This window comes from Trematosphaeria pertusa (genome assembly GCF_010094035.1).
Source record: "Trematosphaeria pertusa strain CBS 122368 unplaced genomic scaffold BU26scaffold_8, whole genome shotgun sequence".
NCBI classification, from domain to species: domain Eukaryota; kingdom Fungi; phylum Ascomycota; class Dothideomycetes; order Pleosporales; family Trematosphaeriaceae; genus Trematosphaeria; species Trematosphaeria pertusa.
In genome coordinates this window covers 1,951,883-1,969,082 of record NW_022987219.1, presented here as the reverse complement: position 1 = coordinate 1,969,082, position 17,200 = coordinate 1,951,883, and the positions used below count along the sequence as shown (strand labels likewise).

Here is a 17,200-nt window from a genome sequence, read left to right as displayed (position 1 = left end):
ACTCGGCATTTTTGCACTCTTCCACCTTGCCGTTGCATCGATGCTCTCACTCCTTCCAGCGGTGCAAATAAAGCCGTGCTGGGGCCCAAACGATCCTTTACTTCAGCTTTTCTATCGCACCGCATAGAATGGTTGTCCGAGGATGCCATGCTCCCTTTCGTTGATGCCTAGCTCCCAAGTCATATAAGCGGCGCTTCTGCACATCCAACGTTTCGGCACCTTTCCTTCATCTCTTCCTACTGAATCGTGGCGTTTCCAAAGCCAATATCTTGTGCGCAGCAGTCCTCTCAGTTGATGTCACTAGGGAATACTGCTGAGTCAAGCAGCACTGGACACTTAGTTCAAGATGACCAAGGACTGGGAGTCGGTGCAGGCCGAGATCAAAGACCTGTCATGGGTGCAGAATAAGAGGTTGGACGAAGTGAAGAAGATTATGGAGAGTCGGCATAACTTCAAAGCTTCGTAGGTCACGTGGCTAGTCCCCTTCATCGAGCGAGTACGTTAATCGAGAAGCAGTACGAGAGCTTATCGGATGAAGCTGAGTGAATGGGGACTGACGAGACATGCGCCGCGGAAAGCGACTAAGGATAAGAGTGGGAAGAGGAAGGGCAGGCAACAGCAGGACGACGACGAGGACGAGAGCGACAGCGATACGACGGTGGGTGGGTCGCCTAGGAACGCGGATGGCGTGGACGACCTACCTGTTCTTCCGACTGTGGAGCCATTGATGAGCGTTAGTCATACTCCCATCGATCCGACTCTGAACATTCTTGAAGGGAGCCAAGAGTGAGTGGATCCCAGGGACACGCTACCAACTAGTTTACTGATCCCGAGCCAGCCTTCTGCCTCCTGAGGACCGCCCGGCCCTCGACCCATGGGCTCAAGGTAGCACCATGGCTAATAAAACTGTTATGGACATGCTTTCCGCCGTGCTAGACGGTGACTCTCAGAAGCTTGAACAGCTCATCGTTAAGAACCCGAATCACGTCAACTACCCGGTCGGTCTTCCATTTGAGGCGCATAGCGGGCGATTCTTCAATCATCCAGCTATGCAGCAGTGCGTCATTCTACAGCATCCCGATCAGAAACTGCTCGACATTGCCTGCGCACTTCCTTCGGGACCAGTGGTCTGGGTTTTAGCAGCACATGGAGCGAACGGATCACGTCATCCACTGGGTACGGACCTTGCTTTTCATAATGCGATCAAGAACGGTCGCACTTATACAGTGCAGTCCTTATTACACTCTGGAAAGTCAAGCATCCATGGTTTCCCCGGGACCACATGGAAGCCCCTGCTACAGGCCGTCTATGGGAATATACCAGACGTCGTCCGCTTGCTTCTTGACAGAGGCGCCAACGTCAACGATATGTCTCCGTGGGTCGATAGCGTCCTCAAGAGTCCATTGCAATTCTGCCTAGAGGGCCGGGCAAACCGGTACATGAACCCTGTCCAAAGAGATCGCTTCGAAAAGGTTCTAAAAATGTTACTTGATGCTGGTGCCAATATCCATATTCGGCCAGCAGACGATCAAGCCCTGACTTCCTTCGAATCCTTCATCAAACCATGGCAAGGCGACCCGCTTTGGGTGGCCAAGCTTAGTCCCACGGAGATAGAGTGCCTCGAGGCATTTGTCGAAAAGGGCGCTGATCTTCAGGTGCCGTTCAATGGGTTTCCCTGCGGAGCGTTGTCACGCGACACCTTTGAGCATCAGGTTTTATGGCATTCGGCTCCGGCAGCAGCTCGGCTTCTCATCGATCATGCGACACCGACGGTTGGTGGAAACGGGGCCAATCTTCTACATGAGATTCTTGGAAGCTGCCCGGATGCTAAACGACACCCGGCTGAGACGCTTCGAGATGTCGAAGTGCTTCTCAAACGAGGCGCGGACCCGAACAGGGAGGATAGCCAGACTTTCACCCCGCTGAGGAGGTGCATCGAAAAATGTCCGGCTGTTGACATCGTTCCTCGCCTGCGACTACTTCTGGATGCGGGTGCAGATCCGGAGCTCAAGCACGGCAATCGATTGGCGCCTTACGTTCTTGCTGCCCGTAACTTCGACGAGCCTTTACGGTCCCAAGTCATGGACTTCCTCGTCGCCAAGATCAAGGGCCGCCAGCCTCGCGTGGTCTACGACGAGACCTTCAAGTGGAGCGAGGGATACTTTCCTATCCCGGATGAGCCTAACTTCGCGCAAGTACAGCGGTACAACGGACAGAATGGCGACTTCAACGCCAACCTTCAACGTATGGTGCCCGAGGATGTTCAGGCGGCCTTTCAGCGCGCAGCTTTCAGTGTTGCGAGCATGAATTTCCTCAATGCCGCTACGGAAAGGGCGAAGATGACAGCGCCACTTCAGCTCACTGTCAGCGAAAAGGATGAGATCTACCAGATCGTTGCACAACGCCAGAGTGCTGGATTTCCGGAATACAGATTCGACCAAGAGTTCGTAATGGGTTTACTGAAGCCCCAGATGGCGCCCGTTCGCGCACAGCTAGGCAGTGCGCTCGACGTATCTCCACTATCCGACCCCATGCTCCCCCACCAAACGCCCATCTCGTCCACCGCTCCCACCGTACCCGACATCCTCGCGACCTCTTCCTCCCTCGCCACAACAACATCCTCCCGCCGCTCCTCCACCTCGTCTAATGATTCAGCTGGGTCTTTCTTTATTCCCTCCACAACGCAGATTCGATGGCCTGCTCTGGGTCGCGAAACCAGGCCCGCGGACATCAAGAAGGCGAAGTCGGCGGTGCTGAAGCATAAGTGTGCGGATTGCGGAGATGGGAATCTGCTGACGCAGGCTGAGCTGGAGAAGCATGCGGTGGAGCATGAGCATAGTATGGGGTGTATGGATGAGGCGTGTAAGAGGAGGTTTTGCGCTGCTAAGGGGTAAGGCACTTTTTGGGTGTACTGGAACTTCTACGTCATACAGCCCATGGTATCGCACTTAGACCCTCATCGACTGACATCGGAACTCTTTCGCCTCGAGCCTCTTTCGCCTGACCCAGTCTGCGGCCAGCCGTTCTCCTTGCGCCAATCAGACTAAGGGCAAGGCAGCTTGCGGTGCTAGGACCTCCTGCATTTACTGTGAAATATTCATTGGCGGAAATCACGAAATGGTAAGGCTCGCGAGCTGGATCGGCACAATCCCGGACCCCGGCGACGCTGCGTTGCGCATGATATGCATGCGATCCGGGAATTTTCCGACCAGGTATTGGTTCAGGCCCTCGGATCCCCCTTCTTCTTGCGGCCCTTGACGCCACCTCGCTTCCCCGGCCAATGGCTAGCATTGTCGATGCGATAAATGGAGAGGTTGCTTCAACACCATACGCGCCGCTGCGTTGCCGCAGAGTGCCCGACAAGCTCACCGGTCATGGAGGCGGCCCTCTACTGCGCCTCTTATGGCCTTTCCTACGCGTCTCCCCCTGGTCATCACTGAAGGTGGCCAACCAGAGTCTGCTGCTTGGTCAAGCACTCCCACCTCTGTCCTGCGAATTCCGTGCCGCAGAGGCATACAAACTGCCTTCTTCGTCATTGTAATGTAGCTCGCTGCCGTGTGGGCGTGGCCCGAAATGCATATAAAGAGGCCCTGGGCCCGATCAACTCCTCAGACTCGGACGCAGACAACTCCTGGCCGTCCCTCGCAGCGGGCCTCGTAGCTTTCTGTACACTCTTGGTAGGCAGTCCAGCTCTTACTTGTCCATCAATCAGCTATCTGATGGAGCGACGACTGATTTGTTGACCCCAGATCCCTTGTCAATTGATCATCATCATCACTACTATCCGACGCTAGGTGCGCGCCGCTTCGTCAACGTAAGGCGATCTTGTCTTCCTCCAGCTGCCAGCATTCTCACTTCTAGATGTAAGATGTCCGATCAGCCCTCTGCCCCGCCGATTCAAACTCCTGGTAGCGCCAGCGGCGCAGTCAACCACGACTCCAGGTTTGTGGCTATCCGTACCACCACTCTAGGCGGGCCGTCGCAGACAAGCGGCGCTGGTTCCGGCACACCCGCTATACAAGAAACAAGCATCTCCCAGCCAGAGAAACGGCGGTATGATTCCATCACTGCTTGGCTCTCCGGCTCGGACGATCCGTGGTCATCCTGCAATCGGAGAACATCTTGAGGAGAACGAGAAGAGGTCCCTTGGCTTTCCGAAGCGCGAAGATTCTTAATGATGGCGAATGTTTTGGATCACTTTCTTTCGCACTTTCGTATCAGAACTAGTACGAGGGAAATAACGTGGCAATCAAGCGGCACTTTGCTTTGGTGGCATTCCTTGTTTGACCAAAGAGGAATATTCGCCACACTGGCCAAGGGCAAGGGACCCCTTGGCGCGTGGGGCGAGTAGCACTTCAACCACTTGCAGTGTTACCATGCACCCGGCAACGTGAGGACAACCCCCGAGCTGATGATAACTCAACAACCACGTCCACACGTTTCCGCGTCGCGGCGCTGCGGAGGGCCGAATTATGCCCTAGCAATATCACTCTTTATCCTAAGCACGATTGCCAAAGACGCCACGCGGGCGAGAGAAAAGAGGGCGTGAGGAGAGCTTCATTCGTCAATCCGATACGAGGAGACATGGATGTTCAAGGCCATATGATAGCTAATCGACGCACTGACTGACGTTGATACTATATGCACTTGCCTGCTGCAGCGCCTGTTCGCTGTTCGTACATGGGACCGTGTTTCGCAGCGCAGCAGCGATTCCCGCTCGCGCAAATGCAAGCCATAGAGGGGCGCAAATCTAGCCTATCCAGTGGAGTTACGCGGCGAGAACCAGCCCCTACACCTGCGCTAGCGCTCCCGAAGCGAGCTGACGCGCCCGCGGGCATATCCAATAGCAACGTAGGATAGGAACGTTAGGCAGCCGACCGTGGGAGTCGGCTGTCCCTTCAGAATGACTACGCCCCAACGAAATTAGATAATACTTCCTTTCTATGCCTACTCGACATCTATCCTGAGCCCCACCATTATGGTACTTCACCTGGCTTCTCAAATCGATCGTGCCGTTGACTGGTCTTCAGGTTTTTTTTTCTATTAGGAGAGGTCCACGACAGGAAGGCAGCACGTTCGCTGCTTACGTCTCGGTGCTTCTAACCTTTACTCCCCTGGCGTGAAGCCTATCCTGGAGGCTTTTAAATGCCGGCGAAGTGCTTCACGGCGCACTGATTGGGCTCATACGATGCGACTACCAAATGCCCCGAACGATTGATAGTAACGCGTGGTAGTATCGCTAAGCATACGTACTATTGTATGCACCTGCGAGGCGTTTAGGTGGTTGTTGCGTGCGTCACGTCCAGAGAATCCAATGCGCGCAAAGAGGATATATACCGCAAAGATGACCATGACTGCTATATCAGTCTCTATTTATGGTGACTGATGGAATACCTTCCGTTGACACATGAATCTCGCAGGATGAACCACTCGTTTTAAGTCACCAACCTATAGAGGTTATGCTGACTAACACATGACGATGTCTGGCCGTAGCAAGCTCTTTCCATGGATGAGAGTAAGAGTACTAGATACCTATATAAAGAGTATCTATATCTAGTAAAAGTTATAGCAGAGTATACCTCTGCTCTAGTGCATATAAAATAGAACGTTATACTATATCTACCTCCTCTATCTTTATAGATCCTTGTTTTACCCGCAGAGCTGCCTCACCATCCATTAACCCCAGAACAAAACAAGTCCCTAGGTGTAAAAAATGTGACCCTTCTCTCCGAAGGAGTACCGGGCAAGGACAACCTTGGATTATACATACTATATCACCAGCTCGAATACCATGAAGAGAAGATCCTATGTATCCTGCAGATGTATAGAATAACTGCTGTTTTTCTCTCAAACAACGCCACAGGTGGGGTCTAAGGAAAATCCCTTGGCCGAGAATGCGCAAACACAATTCTTTTTCGGACTGCCAGCAGTCATTCGTTGTCGTGCTCGGGAATATTTCTTGGAGAAGCGACGTGATATGGTTTTCAGAGGCTATTCCAAGCTCCTCTACCGTTGCCTGCAGCGTCTCAAAGATGGGTGGACTTGAAGATAGGCCATCCAAAAAGTAGACTACTGCCAGCAACAAGCTCTGCACCGACAGATGTTCTAATTCTGAAATGTGATCTTCGTGTTCAGACCCGCTATCTGCCAATATTGTCCGCAGGATTGCCTGAAGGTAGGGAACTTTGGTGAGACATTCGATGTCTGTCGACATCTTCATGAAGTTCCTGTAGAGACGAGCTAGATTGGTCGACTCTCCATCATAGATCGGCTCGATTTCCGAAATTGTGTCGCAGATACAGGCATTGACCCGTAAACGAAGCTCGTCGAGCACTCGCGGCTGTGTTACACAGAGAATATCGAGCCCAATATTGGAATTGCTTGCTAAAGCCGGGAAAGCTTGCCAGCTATCCGCAAAAGAAATCCCTTGCCAGTCGGGGACCCAGGATGGCAGACTTAGTCCCGGTGTCTCAGGTAGTTGAAGAGTGGTGCCTGCGAAACGCAAATGATAGAGGTCTCCTGTCGTTTCGATCCATCTAGACGTAAGTTCACAAAATACCTCCGATGGACTTTTTCCGTAATCTGGGGTGATAAAGTTCCCGAGTAGACCTTGTAGGGCGAAAACCTTGTCTACAGGATTCGTAGCCTGGAAATCCCGGGTAGAGAAGATTGCTTCGAGTTTATCCACATCGTCCAACGGTTCGAGACCTTTGGCGCGATTTCGGAATTCCTCAACGGTGATATGGACTTGGGTAGGGATTTGCTCATTCCACCACAAGAAGTAGCCTAATTTATAAGGCAAAACACTTTTCCCTGGTCTAGACCCTGAGCTGAGGTGCCGAATCAGTTCTATGGAACTTTTTACGTCCTCATAATCAAGAATATGTTGGCCGACCATGACCCAAAGACTCCGCGCAAGCGCCATCTCTTGAAGAATCCATACTCGACCCCAATATGACGACGAGAAGAATGTTTGTAACGACCTCCAAGTGTGATTAGGGATACCGTCAAGATTGTTGTCCACTTCCAGGAGCGAGGGATAATCGCGCATCCAATACAGATCTTCTAGCCACCCTGGCACGGACCCCGCCACATGCTGAAATGACTTCATCGCCGTAACAGCGGAATCCATCTCGCCGTTGTTATCGGTGCCTAGCCACGAAACGACTGTCGACGCTCTCGAGTAGATGGCTCCCATGAGCTGGACCTGGCAGGTCTTCTCTTCCTCATTATTCTGGTTGATACAGAGTGCGTCAGCCCAGATTAGTGGCGACAGTGGGCTGGATGCTCGAAAAGCTGCGGCGCGTATATGCTGAAGCGCCAAAGCTAGCGTTCTTCCGACACTGGTAGCTGTGCCATTGATTGATATAATAGCTGAATCGGAGTCGGGTCCCCATCTGTAGGATAAGGCTGTGTACATCTTGTCAGTGCCCAGCGCATCGACTATGAGATGGCATGATACAGTGTCATTCTCATCCGCCGACGGGAGAAGTCTGAGCAGTCGAATTGAGGGAATATTCGCAGGCAAGCTCTCGTACAACATTGTGCAGCGTAAGAAGTAATATTTTCCGGGTGAGTGGATAGTGGTCGTATTGTCCGGCCATAAAACCTTGATGAAGACAACGGAAATGACAAGAAGATGAGGTCAAGGACGAAGACTGGGACTCTAGGCAGCAACTCTAGGCCGCAATGCGCGACGGATCTAATTCCGGCGCTTAAAATTTGTGGGCCCAAGCTTGCTGCAGCTGCGCCACTATACCTCTCGACGTTGGGCAGGTCAAGCCGCTCTTGCACCATCGGCCCTTAAGCAGTATCAACGTATCCTAAGCCAATGATGAAAGATAAGTGACTATTATTTTGATGTTGTTGCTGGAGCTTGTCATGGTTGGCTAGTTTGTTAAGGTTTGGCGCAATGGCCTGCAGCCTTGAACATACCAAGGTCGGTTAAGGCGGCGTCTGACCAAAGTCACAACCTTAGAATCGCAGTCTCATTGCTTCTCAACCATTATCTTCCGATTTCTCGCTTGGAGACTATCGCTTCCTCTACTATCCTTTTTCCTCATTACTAGCTTATTGCCCTAGACCTGCAAACACCTCATCAGCGACCCATCGATCCACCAAAGATGTCTCTCGTCCGTGTCGACACCACACTGCTATATATCGAGCGCACCGTCTCATGTTTCAAGGATTAAGTTTTCGTGGGTACAACGCCCACGCTTTCATTCTTAGGAGCGTCTAAAGCTACTTTCTTCGGTGTCAGCGTTTGGGCGGTGCTGGAAGTGCATTTTTGAAGCTAGGTATGGTTATGCTAGAGATACATTGGCGTCGCACTAATAACAAGCCTTTATAAGGGCTTTCCGTTCTTTACACATTGCTTGAAAGCCGGGTGGTCTGCAAGCTTCCGAAATGCCTGCTTCATCGCCTCTCGACTTCCCGCATTCCCGGCCTGTCCTTTCGGTGCTAACTTGAACAGATTCTTGGGAGTCTTTTCCAACAGTCTAGCCAGACGGGGCGAAAACGTTGCGAGCCGGGGAATCACGCGAGACAGAAGCGACGTTCCCATTCGGACAGCAAACAGCGCAATCTCCACGAAAATCGCGAACGGGTTCCTTTTCTTCACCGTTTCCTCTCCGCGAGCCTCCCGCTTCGCCAGGTTGCTCATATCACAGAAGTCTTCTGCGTTCAACGTTTCGTCTCTTTTCTCGAGGTCGTTCTTCAGAATGTCTCTCTTCAGGGCCCTCTCCGCTCTCCTACGTTTCTCTTCGTACTCATGTTCCTTCTCCGTGATATCCTCTCTCTTCTTTTGGCAACGGGCCTCGAGTGTCCCATTCCCGTTCCGTTTGCAGAAGTCGTGGCTATTCCAGAAGTCAAAGTCCGCTTGCTCCATCCTCTGGATGAATGCCTCCATATAAGCTTTCTCGTCCTATTCAATTAGAATATCAGCAATTACATCGACATTCTACAGCTTACTCAGCTTATAGTGAAGAAACTTACGACGCCGGTTCCAATATCGTCAACATTCACGTCTGACGGGAAGTATTCGAGGAACTGGTCATCCTCGACGAAGTCGGCATCGAAGTAACAGGCAGTCATATCCATATAACTCTCAATCTCCGCATTTCCTTCCCTCCTCAAAAGCGCCCTCTTCGTCGGGATGAGTCCCGCAATCTGCTGTCCGGCTACCATGGCAGTGGCCATTCCACACTTGAAAGACTTGATCTTCTTTTTCTTCTTGTCGTTAGTCTCTTTCTCCTTCCGCTTTCTCCCTTCTTCGATCTTATCCTTTCTCGCTTTTCTCTCTTCGTCCTGCTTGGCTCGCTCCTCTTTCTTGTCCTCCCATCTCTTCTTGAACTTGTTCTTCATTTTCGACCACCTGCTCTTCTTCTTGTTCTGATATTGGCGAGTCGGCTTGCATGTTTTCTTTGCCTTTCCATTTGGACCGACGGTAACTGCTGCATACTGCTGCTTCCTGTCACACTTTGTCTCGTCGTTCTCGTCCCAGTCTAAACATTTGGGTTTAAAGCTAGCGTCATTCTCCCCCCCCCATCGGGCCGAATCTCTGGCAGTTTGGGCGGTTTGCAAACTTTCTCGTCGTCGATGGCGCACTTGAGATCTGCGGGGTTAGTGTCGAGCTTCTGTGGGCCTTCCTTGGGATCGAGGACTGTATCGCCTGGACATTTTCCCTTCCGCTTCGCGTCCCGCTCTTCATTGGTATCGCTGTCGGTGACGCAGATAACGTGAAGAAGATCTGGTTTCGACCCGAGAGGACACGGGATGCAGCGACGACAGTTGGTGGGGTCTTTGATTCTTCTTCCTTTGCAGCGTTTGCGGCATCGGTCTTCGCAAGATTCGCCGTTGGCGCGATGTTCTAGGAGGTTGTGACCAGCGTAACTGGGGATGATAGCGGTATTTCCTGGGGGATTAGGGGCAGCGCGAATTGGTAGCGTATTAAGATTCCAAAGGAGAGCAAGGTAAGTCACAAGAAGCTTCATAGTGGGGAACAGCCCTTCCACCAAGGCTTGAAAATAGGCAGATTTGGCAGGGGATTGGGATAAAGAGAGCTTAGGATGTAGTTTGAGAAATATTTGACGGAGGTGTGCGTTAGACGTCCTCAATATTATATGTACTTCTATTCCTTCGATTACCTAGGTGTGTAAGCGTCGAAGGTGTCGTTGCCCATGGATGAAGCCACTCTGGCGCCGAGCCAGGTGACGCAGGTCATTCACGGTCATAAAACAGATCTTGCGGCGTGGGGTCACATTTTCCGGCGGCATAGTTAGGTCGCCCAGTTTGCCCATCCTTCTCTCCTACATCGGGAGCAAATTTCTACGTGGACGGCGGAGGTACGGCCACGTGAAGTCCAGAGGACCGCAATTTCAATCCTTTGCGTCCTCTCTAATGGAGTTGAAAGCAAGCTGGCCTTTTTCTTTGAGTCAAATGCTGTATACTTCGAGAAGCGGCGCAACGGCGTGTAATGAGGAAGGAAGAGTTTGACTCGTCGCATGCTTCAGGAAGCGCCGTTACGGGACACCGTGTAAAGAGAGAAGGAAGGGTAGGTGTGCTACATCCTTTAGGAAGTGGCTTAATAGGACACCCTGTGTGAGTCAAGGAAGGGTTGTGACGCCGCATCCTCGAAGAAGTGGCACAAACGCAGGGGTAATGCAGCAAAGAAGTGTTTGGCCCCGGCGTCGCTTGTAAGACGGGCAACCTTCGATTTCTACTCCTCAAAGTCGAAACAATAACTGACGGATTGAGGACGTTCTTAGATTGCAGTTACCTGTTTCAGGATGTGATGCCTGCAAACGACAAACCACCGTCAGACAATTCCTCCTCAGTGTCCCTGACCTTGCCGTACAGCGCAGCGCCTCCATTGTTATTGAACACGTGTGTTATGATGACTTTATAACTGTAGGCTACAAGCCAAGAATTGGTTGTGATTTTTCATCAGTTCCATACTCGCTCACTCTGATCTTTTCATTGAACACTACCTATCAATTCGTTACCTTATTCAAAAATGCATCTCCTGAAGACGTTACTTGCCACGGCAGTTGTCCAGCAAACTGTTGCTATTCCTATCAATCCAGAACCCTCTCTCCTACTTCGCTCATTCTCCCTCATCGAGCGCGGCGATCCTCCTCCCCAATGCGCTGACGACGCTGCCACTGAAGAGCAAGGCTGCTTCACCCTTCAAGACGCCTCGAACAAGGACGTGCGATTCGCACTCGCCCCCGGGCAAAGCTTCGACCAAGGCATCGGGCAAGGTCACTTTTCGAAAGTCGCACACTGCGTACTCAAAGACGGACAGGACATTGCCGTCAAGCGATTCCTCCGTGCGCCTGAAAATTACCGTGAGGTGAATGAAAAAAGTTTCCAATTCCTCAAAGAGCTGGAAGGAAATGAGCACATCGTGAAAGCGTTTGCTCGTGGGATTGTCCAGGGTAAAGTGGCCCTCGCTATGGAGCTTGCTCCAGATGGCGATGCCGAGTCGCGAAAGATGCAGGGGGAGTTCAAGGGAAAGGAGAATGAGAAAAAGATGAAGGACGTTGGGAATCAGATTTTGGATGCGCTAGCGCACATGCATTCGAAGGGTATCGCACATCTAGATATTCAAGAAGGAAATGTTGTGTTTATTAAGGATACGGCGAAGGTGATTGATTTCGACTATGCATTAAAAGACACCAAGTATAGAAACTCGGTCCCGGGAGGTGATGGAGGAGATGCTGCACCTGGTAAGTCGCTGAGTTATTCCTTTTCTTGGGCGATCCGTTAACACATCTCTAGAGGCCTTCCGCGGGGATGATTCGTCCGATTCGGAGGAGCTTGAACTGACTTGGGAGTGGGCTCTGAATAGACAGATCGACGTCTACGCGAACGACGTGTGGACAACGGCTATGATGTTCATTCGGATGACAACGGGACAGGGCTTTCCAGAACCGGGGCACTTTCCGAATTCCGGTAGCGAAAGAATGGTCGAAATAGTTGTGACTGATGATGCAAACAAACGAGTGGAAGAAATCAAAAAGGAATGGCCCGACTTTTCGCAAGAGTTCGCGGAACTACTAGGGGACATACTTTGCGAACAAGACAGACGAATGAGTATGAGGGAATTCAAGGAGGGCTTTCAAGACGTTACGATTTATAAATGTTCGGAGGAGTAATTATTCTATCTTCTTGGGCCAGCGGAGACAATAAGATTTAGTGCAGATAATTATCGTCTCCTGTGATACATGTTCCCGCAATAGAAAATTCTCGCGAGTGGGTTGATATGTGGACAAAGACGAGAACACGAGGAGGCAGGCTGATACATTATGTGTGTGCGAGAGCGCGCTCTCTACATAGGCACCAAGTTAGAGCGTAAGGATCCCAGTGTTGAGGTGGGCGTTGAAAGCCGTCACTTGTTACCGCAATTGATCCAAATGGATCCGGCATTAATCGCGAAAAACTTCGTCATCGATGCGGCATAGTGAGGGAAACAGGAACTGGCAGTTTATAACTTCGCTTTCTTACAACACAACGGAGATCCTCCCTCGGTATATATGTCTACCCTACAGGAACTCACTGGCAGTGACCTTGATGAATCTTATCTATTCTGGCGATACAGTGACCCTACTTCCCCGGATTCAGCGGTTCTCCGCAGCCAGGCCAGCCCGGCAACAGTGGTCTCTCGCAATTAACTTCATCCCCGTCTGTCGGCTCCTCATCAAGATCGCAACCGGCGAAACCCCCAAAGCACGCGTCTCGCATCTCATAACTCTTCCACTTATCCTCCTTCAGCTTCTCAAACACATTCGAGCAGCTGTTATCGACATATGCATCCTCGATCTCAGTACTCGGATCGCAGTTTTCTGAAGTGAAGAAGACGAGGGCTTGGGACTGGGCTGCCATGCTTCCATCCTGGGAGACCGAGATGGCTTTTTCTTCGCGTTGTTTTCCTTCGAGCAGTTCGACTTCGAGTTGTTCCGTAACATCGCCTCGCTTGATGCAGCCCACGTGCAGTCGAAGGTCAAGTTGGGGTCTGAGGGTATGATCGCCGGTGCAGTCTTCGCTTTCCCACACCGAAATCTGGATGTTACCACAGGATACGCTTGCAGCTAGGGCGAGGATGGCGAAGAGGTGTCTGCGTAACATAGCGGGGTTTACGGAGTCCCTGTCAAGATCAGTTTTATCTAAGGCTATTGCGGTGTGAGTATCTACCTTGAGAGAGACTATAGCTATGGAGAGGCGGTTGTTCTCGGATTATCTGAACCGAAGGGCAGGAGCAGTGCGAGGCGAATAACGGGAGAGAAAGAGAATGTAATACGGGCACGTTGGAAGTCGACGAATACGATACGCCTGACCGGAATGATGCCAGATACTCAGCATGCTCGATCGCATACGTGTAATCAAAGCGATGTTACCCCCCTGGTTAGTGAACACGTAGTGATGATCCATTCATAGCCAGGAAATGGCGTAGCGAGAAGGTCTATGCGGCATGGGCATGCAGGCTGCGGCGTCGACGACGGACGTTGTTTGAGGTGTGTACAAAACCAATAGAAAGGATTTCTAACTCTGCTCTCTATTTATAGTGACTGATAAAATACCTTCCGTTGATATGAATCTCGCAGGATGAACCAATTCCTACGCAAACCTCATTCCTGGGCGTCCTCTGCCCTCTAGGCGTTGACGTTGGCACCGTTGTCGAGTAGCAACTTCACAACCTGCTCGTGACCTCCTACTGAAGCTGCCTGGAGCGCGTTGCCGTGGTATCCCCCCATGGCGTTGACTTTGGCACCATTGTCAAGCAACAACTTCACAATCCGCTCATTGCCTTCTGCTGAAGCTGCGTAGAGGGCGTTTCCCCATTGTCCACCAGGAGTGTTGGGATTGGCGCCGTTGTTGATTAGCAGCTGCACAATATGCTCGTGGCCTGATGCTAAAGCCTCTTCGAGAGCGCTGCCGTGGTTTCGACTGGGTGCGTTGATTTTGGCGCCGTTATCAAGCAGCAGCTGCACAATCCGCTCGTAGCCGTTCCACGAAGCCGCGTGGAGCGCGTTGCCGTAACCTAGACCCCAGGCGTTGACATTAACGCGTTTGTCGAGCAGCAGCTTTACTATCCCTTCATGCCCCTTCTCTGCTGCTACGCAGAGCGGTCCCGAATAATAGCGGTGGCGTGTGGCTTGCTGATCGGCTCTTTCTCCAAGCAACAACTTTTGGACTGTCGCCTCTTGACCATGTTTGGCAGCCCATAATAGCGCTGAGCCTTCGGTCCGTTGTATGGCATGACGGTAGAGAGAGGAATTCAGCAGGTGGTAAAGGCGGCGGTTGCATCGTGCGAAGGCGTTCAAATCCCTGTTTGATTCTATGTTGTCTGCTATGCAGTAGAGGAGATCGTTCGCGAAATTGAGTAGCGGCATTGTGAAAGTGGTATCTGGGTTGTAGGCGTTGTTGATGGGTTGATTGATTCTGTCCTGCTCCCACTCAGTTTTTAACCGCGTCTCAGCCTCGTGTTGATCCGCTACGCCGCACCTCCACCCTGCCAGCTGTCTCCAGAGGTCAGCCTTCTCGTCCTCAGCCATGTCTGTGGTCAACTTTTGTCTAGCATACTCCACTGCAGAAGATACCGTGACAAAAAGGCTTTGGGATGGGAGAAGACCCTTGGGAATGGAGCGGCGTTAGCGCAACTCTTAGGCTACATAACGTTACCCTAGTACGTCGTGCTAGGCATCCAAAGACTCTAGCTTTCCTCAACCTTCGGCGAATTCAAGCAAAGACTCTTCTAACTGTTCCCTCTTGTCGCTTTTATCGGAGCAAAAGAGAAGCAAACTCGGATTACTTAAGTTCGTTTTCTGAAAGGACAAGCCGACAAGGTCTCCTAGTCGATGCAACAACGTTCATCTTCTACCAAGTCGAGGGATAAGTTGCAGACGTAGTTTTGTGTATACTGTTGAAGCAACTCGCTCTCCTTTTCTCGAGTTGTGCTATGCTGACCATTGGCAAGGTGGCCTCGTGGGCAGCACCAGAATTCCGCTTTCACAAAGTATATTGTATATAAACGTCATATTTAAGCATAACAGATACATACGACTAGGTGGGTGACCACTTGCGAATACCCGCTGTTGTATGTTTTTGAATTTTTTTGCTCGTTCAAGGTGCATTAGTGGGTGACATGCCGTGCTTTCGTGAAACCCGCCTCTTTTTTTTGGGTAAGAGGGAGGGAAGCATCAGGATGGGAGCAGCAACCAAAGAAGAACAGAAGGCGGTGGCATAGTAGTGAGAGGGTCTCCCCATGTCTAAGGCGGGGTTTAACCTACAGGAAATACACGATGTGGGCGGAACAAATGCTACCAATACTCTACCTGTAACACTATCATAATGCCCGCTCGGCCTCTCTGCAGCTTTCTGGAAGCGCAGAGCTGGGTATCGTACAGTACCCTATCCTAATTCTCTAGTGCTATGTCAAACTCCCAAACGCCAATGAATATGCCCAAATATGCTACCGCACAATGACCCACGTCTAGTCTACATACCCTTTACATTTGACCTCCACGAACTTGTGCTTCCCGTCCGCATCGATCACCATGGCGGTTAGATGCCCGCCGGACACGCAGCCGGAATCGAGGCCCATGCTGTACTTCTGGATGTTCTTCCCCCTCTTCCTGTCGTGCCCGTATATGACCGTTGTGCGCTCGTGCGCCGGCTTCTTCTTCTGCTGGTGGTTCCAGAATTTCTCCCAGGGCGTGCCGTCGCGGTTCTCGGACGGCAGGCGCGTTTTCAGATCGATGGTTCGCATGTTCATCACATGGAACGGGTCCTGGTTCTCGAGGGATATGTCCGGGACGAGCCCCGCGTGCACGACTACCACTTCGCCCAGGTCGCCGAGTTTGCCGACGCGCAGGATGACGGGGCATTTTTGCAGCCACGAGATTTGGTCGTGCGAGAAGGATTTTGCGAGCTTGCGCACTTCGTAGTCGCCGTGCGAGAAGGATTCTTCGTCGAGGAAGTCGGGCGTGCGGCTGGGGGACTCGTTGGGGCCGGGGATGGCGGGGTTGGGGTGCGAGGCGGTCTCGGCGAGGGAGAGGAGGAGTTTGTCTTCGTGGTTGCCGCGGACGCAGGAGGCGTGGAGGCGGTGCGCGAGGGAGACGACGCCGGGCGAGTCGGGGCCTGTCTATGTTAGCCACGGTGTACCGGGTGAGTCGAACGGATGGTAATACCTTTCGCGATGATGTCCCCGGTCAGGATCAAGTGGTCTTTGCCTTCCCTGAAATCCACCTTCTTCAGCAGCTGCTCCAACTCTTCCTTACATCCATGCACATCCCCCACAACCACCAATCGCCCGTTCCCTGTCGGCAACAGCTTCTGTGATAGCTGCTCCACCTGCGTCATCCCCTTAAACTCCGGGCGCACATTCTTTCCAAACGCCTCCTTGGGCTCGCTATCCATTTGCGCGAGTTCCTTCCTGTAAACAGCGTACTGCGGGCCTAAGTATATCCGCCAGCTGACGAGTAGGACGACGGCAAAAAGCAGGTAGATGACGAAATAGCGCTGTATTCTCCGCGGGATGCGATTCGTGGTGCGGTTGATCATCGCCCGCCACTTGGGGTGCAGCAGGTAGTCGCCCTCGTCGTGCGCGTAGAAGGCGTCTTCTTCGTCCGAGGCGTCGAGGCTGTGGTCGGGGATGAGGTCGATGAGCGGCCGGTGGGAGTGCGCGTCGCGGTAGGGCATTGCTCCTGCGGTTGGAGCGTGCGATGGGTGGTCTGGCGGAACGATGTGGTTGCGGTGGTCTAAATCTGTCCCGCTGAGGCTGTCCAAGAATGTGTTGTACGTCCGACTGGCGGTTCTTGTGGAAGGTCGCAAGCGTGTGGAGCTTGAACCGGGCGCTGCGCTGGTATACGTCGAGCTGGGATCTGCGGCCTGGCTCAATTGGTGTCGCGGCCAGGGGAAGCGACCATCGCGGGGAGTGTCTGAGCGAGAGGAAGAGCCGTCCGCATCTGGGGCTTGAGAGAAGGAACTTGAAGACGCCGGCGGGATACCTCGAAGCCCCTGGGCCTCCCGCTGCGACAAGTTGTCGTATGCCATCTAGCCGTCTCTGACCTAGGCTGTGGCGTCATCGGCTATCGGATACGAGCCGGGTTTCGACTGGGCGGACGTGTGGGGTGCTATTCTTAGAATTCTTAGAACAGTTCTCCTCTGCAACTAAAATCGTGGATGAGAACGAGAAGGG

General features: G+C 52.1%; 7 protein-coding genes across 7 annotated transcripts; 2 read left to right on the top strand and 5 right to left on the bottom strand.

The window, feature by feature from the left end:
- Nucleotides 1–259: 259 nt before the first annotated feature.
- BU26DRAFT_338239 (ankyrin) lies at nt 260–2,910 on the top strand. The gene is made up of 3 exons (XM_033822275.1): nt 260–462; nt 517–786; nt 839–2,910. The coding sequence occupies exons 1-3, from the start codon at nt 347–349 to the stop codon at nt 2,892–2,894; spliced, it is 2,442 nt and encodes an 813-aa protein (XP_033683570.1). The 5' UTR covers nt 260–346; the 3' UTR covers nt 2,895–2,910.
- A 2,605-nt stretch (nt 2,911–5,515) lies between these two features.
- On the bottom strand, nt 5,516–7,655 carry BU26DRAFT_338233 (uncharacterized protein). The gene is made up of 2 exons (XM_033822274.1): nt 7,463–7,655; nt 5,516–7,410 (listed from the first exon to the last, which is right to left on the bottom strand). The coding sequence occupies exon 2, from the start codon at nt 7,196–7,198 to the stop codon at nt 5,609–5,611; it is 1,590 nt and encodes a 529-aa protein (XP_033683569.1). The 5' UTR covers nt 7,199–7,410; nt 7,463–7,655; the 3' UTR covers nt 5,516–5,608.
- A 689-nt stretch (nt 7,656–8,344) lies between these two features.
- Nucleotides 8,345–9,992, bottom strand: BU26DRAFT_596532 (uncharacterized protein; the record flags this gene model as incomplete). The annotated part of the gene is made up of 3 exons (XM_033834971.1): nt 8,345–8,923; nt 8,995–9,477; nt 9,585–9,992. 3 exons carry the CDS (start codon nt 9,990–9,992, stop codon nt 8,345–8,347), a joined length of 1,470 nt encoding a protein of 489 aa, XP_033683568.1.
- A 1,022-nt stretch (nt 9,993–11,014) lies between these two features.
- On the top strand, nt 11,015–12,158 carry BU26DRAFT_506254 (kinase-like protein; the record flags this gene model as incomplete). Its single annotated transcript, XM_033826898.1, has 2 exons — nt 11,015–11,729; nt 11,782–12,158. The coding sequence occupies 2 exons, from the start codon at nt 11,015–11,017 to the stop codon at nt 12,156–12,158; spliced, it is 1,092 nt and encodes a 363-aa protein (XP_033683567.1).
- Nucleotides 12,159–12,606: 448 nt separating this feature from the next.
- BU26DRAFT_565946 (uncharacterized protein) lies at nt 12,607–13,128 on the bottom strand (the record flags this gene model as incomplete). Its single annotated transcript, XM_033833455.1, has 1 exon — nt 12,607–13,128. The coding sequence occupies one exon, from the start codon at nt 13,126–13,128 to the stop codon at nt 12,607–12,609; it is 522 nt and encodes a 173-aa protein (XP_033683566.1).
- A 545-nt stretch (nt 13,129–13,673) lies between these two features.
- On the bottom strand, nt 13,674–13,904 carry BU26DRAFT_405840 (ankyrin; the record flags this gene model as incomplete). The annotated part of the gene is made up of 1 exon (XM_033822860.1): nt 13,674–13,904. A coding segment is annotated over one exon (231 nt), but the record flags the coding sequence as incomplete, so codon positions are not given.
- Nucleotides 13,905–15,232: 1,328 nt separating this feature from the next.
- Nucleotides 15,233–17,200, bottom strand: BU26DRAFT_520239 (serine/threonine protein phosphatase). Its single transcript, XM_033829250.1, has 2 exons — nt 16,191–17,200; nt 15,233–16,140 (listed from the first exon to the last, which is right to left on the bottom strand). The coding sequence occupies exons 1-2, from the start codon at nt 16,699–16,701 to the stop codon at nt 15,494–15,496; spliced, it is 1,158 nt and encodes a 385-aa protein (XP_033683564.1). The 5' UTR covers nt 16,702–17,200; the 3' UTR covers nt 15,233–15,493.

What these genes read in the sequence shown, in the direction of transcription:
- BU26DRAFT_338239 (XM_033822275.1), top strand. Translation starts at nt 347, where the DNA reads ATGACCAAGGACTGGGAGTCGGTGCAGGCCGAGATCAAAGACCTGTCA. An exon ending in CGGCATAACTTCAAAGCTTC is followed by an intron (nt 463 to 516) that starts GTAGGTCACGTG and finishes ATCGAGAAGCAG; the next exon opens with TACGAGAGCTTATCGGATGA. An exon ending in ATTCTTGAAGGGAGCCAAGA is followed by an intron (nt 787 to 838) that starts GTGAGTGGATCC and finishes ATCCCGAGCCAG; the next exon opens with CCTTCTGCCTCCTGAGGACC.
- BU26DRAFT_338233 (XM_033822274.1), bottom strand. Translation starts at nt 7,198, where the DNA reads ATGGGAGCCATCTACTCGAGAGCGTCGACAGTCGTTTCGTGGCTAGGC.
- BU26DRAFT_520239 (XM_033829250.1), bottom strand. Translation starts at nt 16,701, where the DNA reads ATGCCCTACCGCGACGCGCACTCCCACCGGCCGCTCATCGACCTCATC. An exon ending in CGGGGACATCATCGCGAAAG is followed by an intron (nt 16,141 to 16,190) that starts GTATTACCATCC and finishes TAACATAGACAG; the next exon opens with GCCCCGACTCGCCCGGCGTC.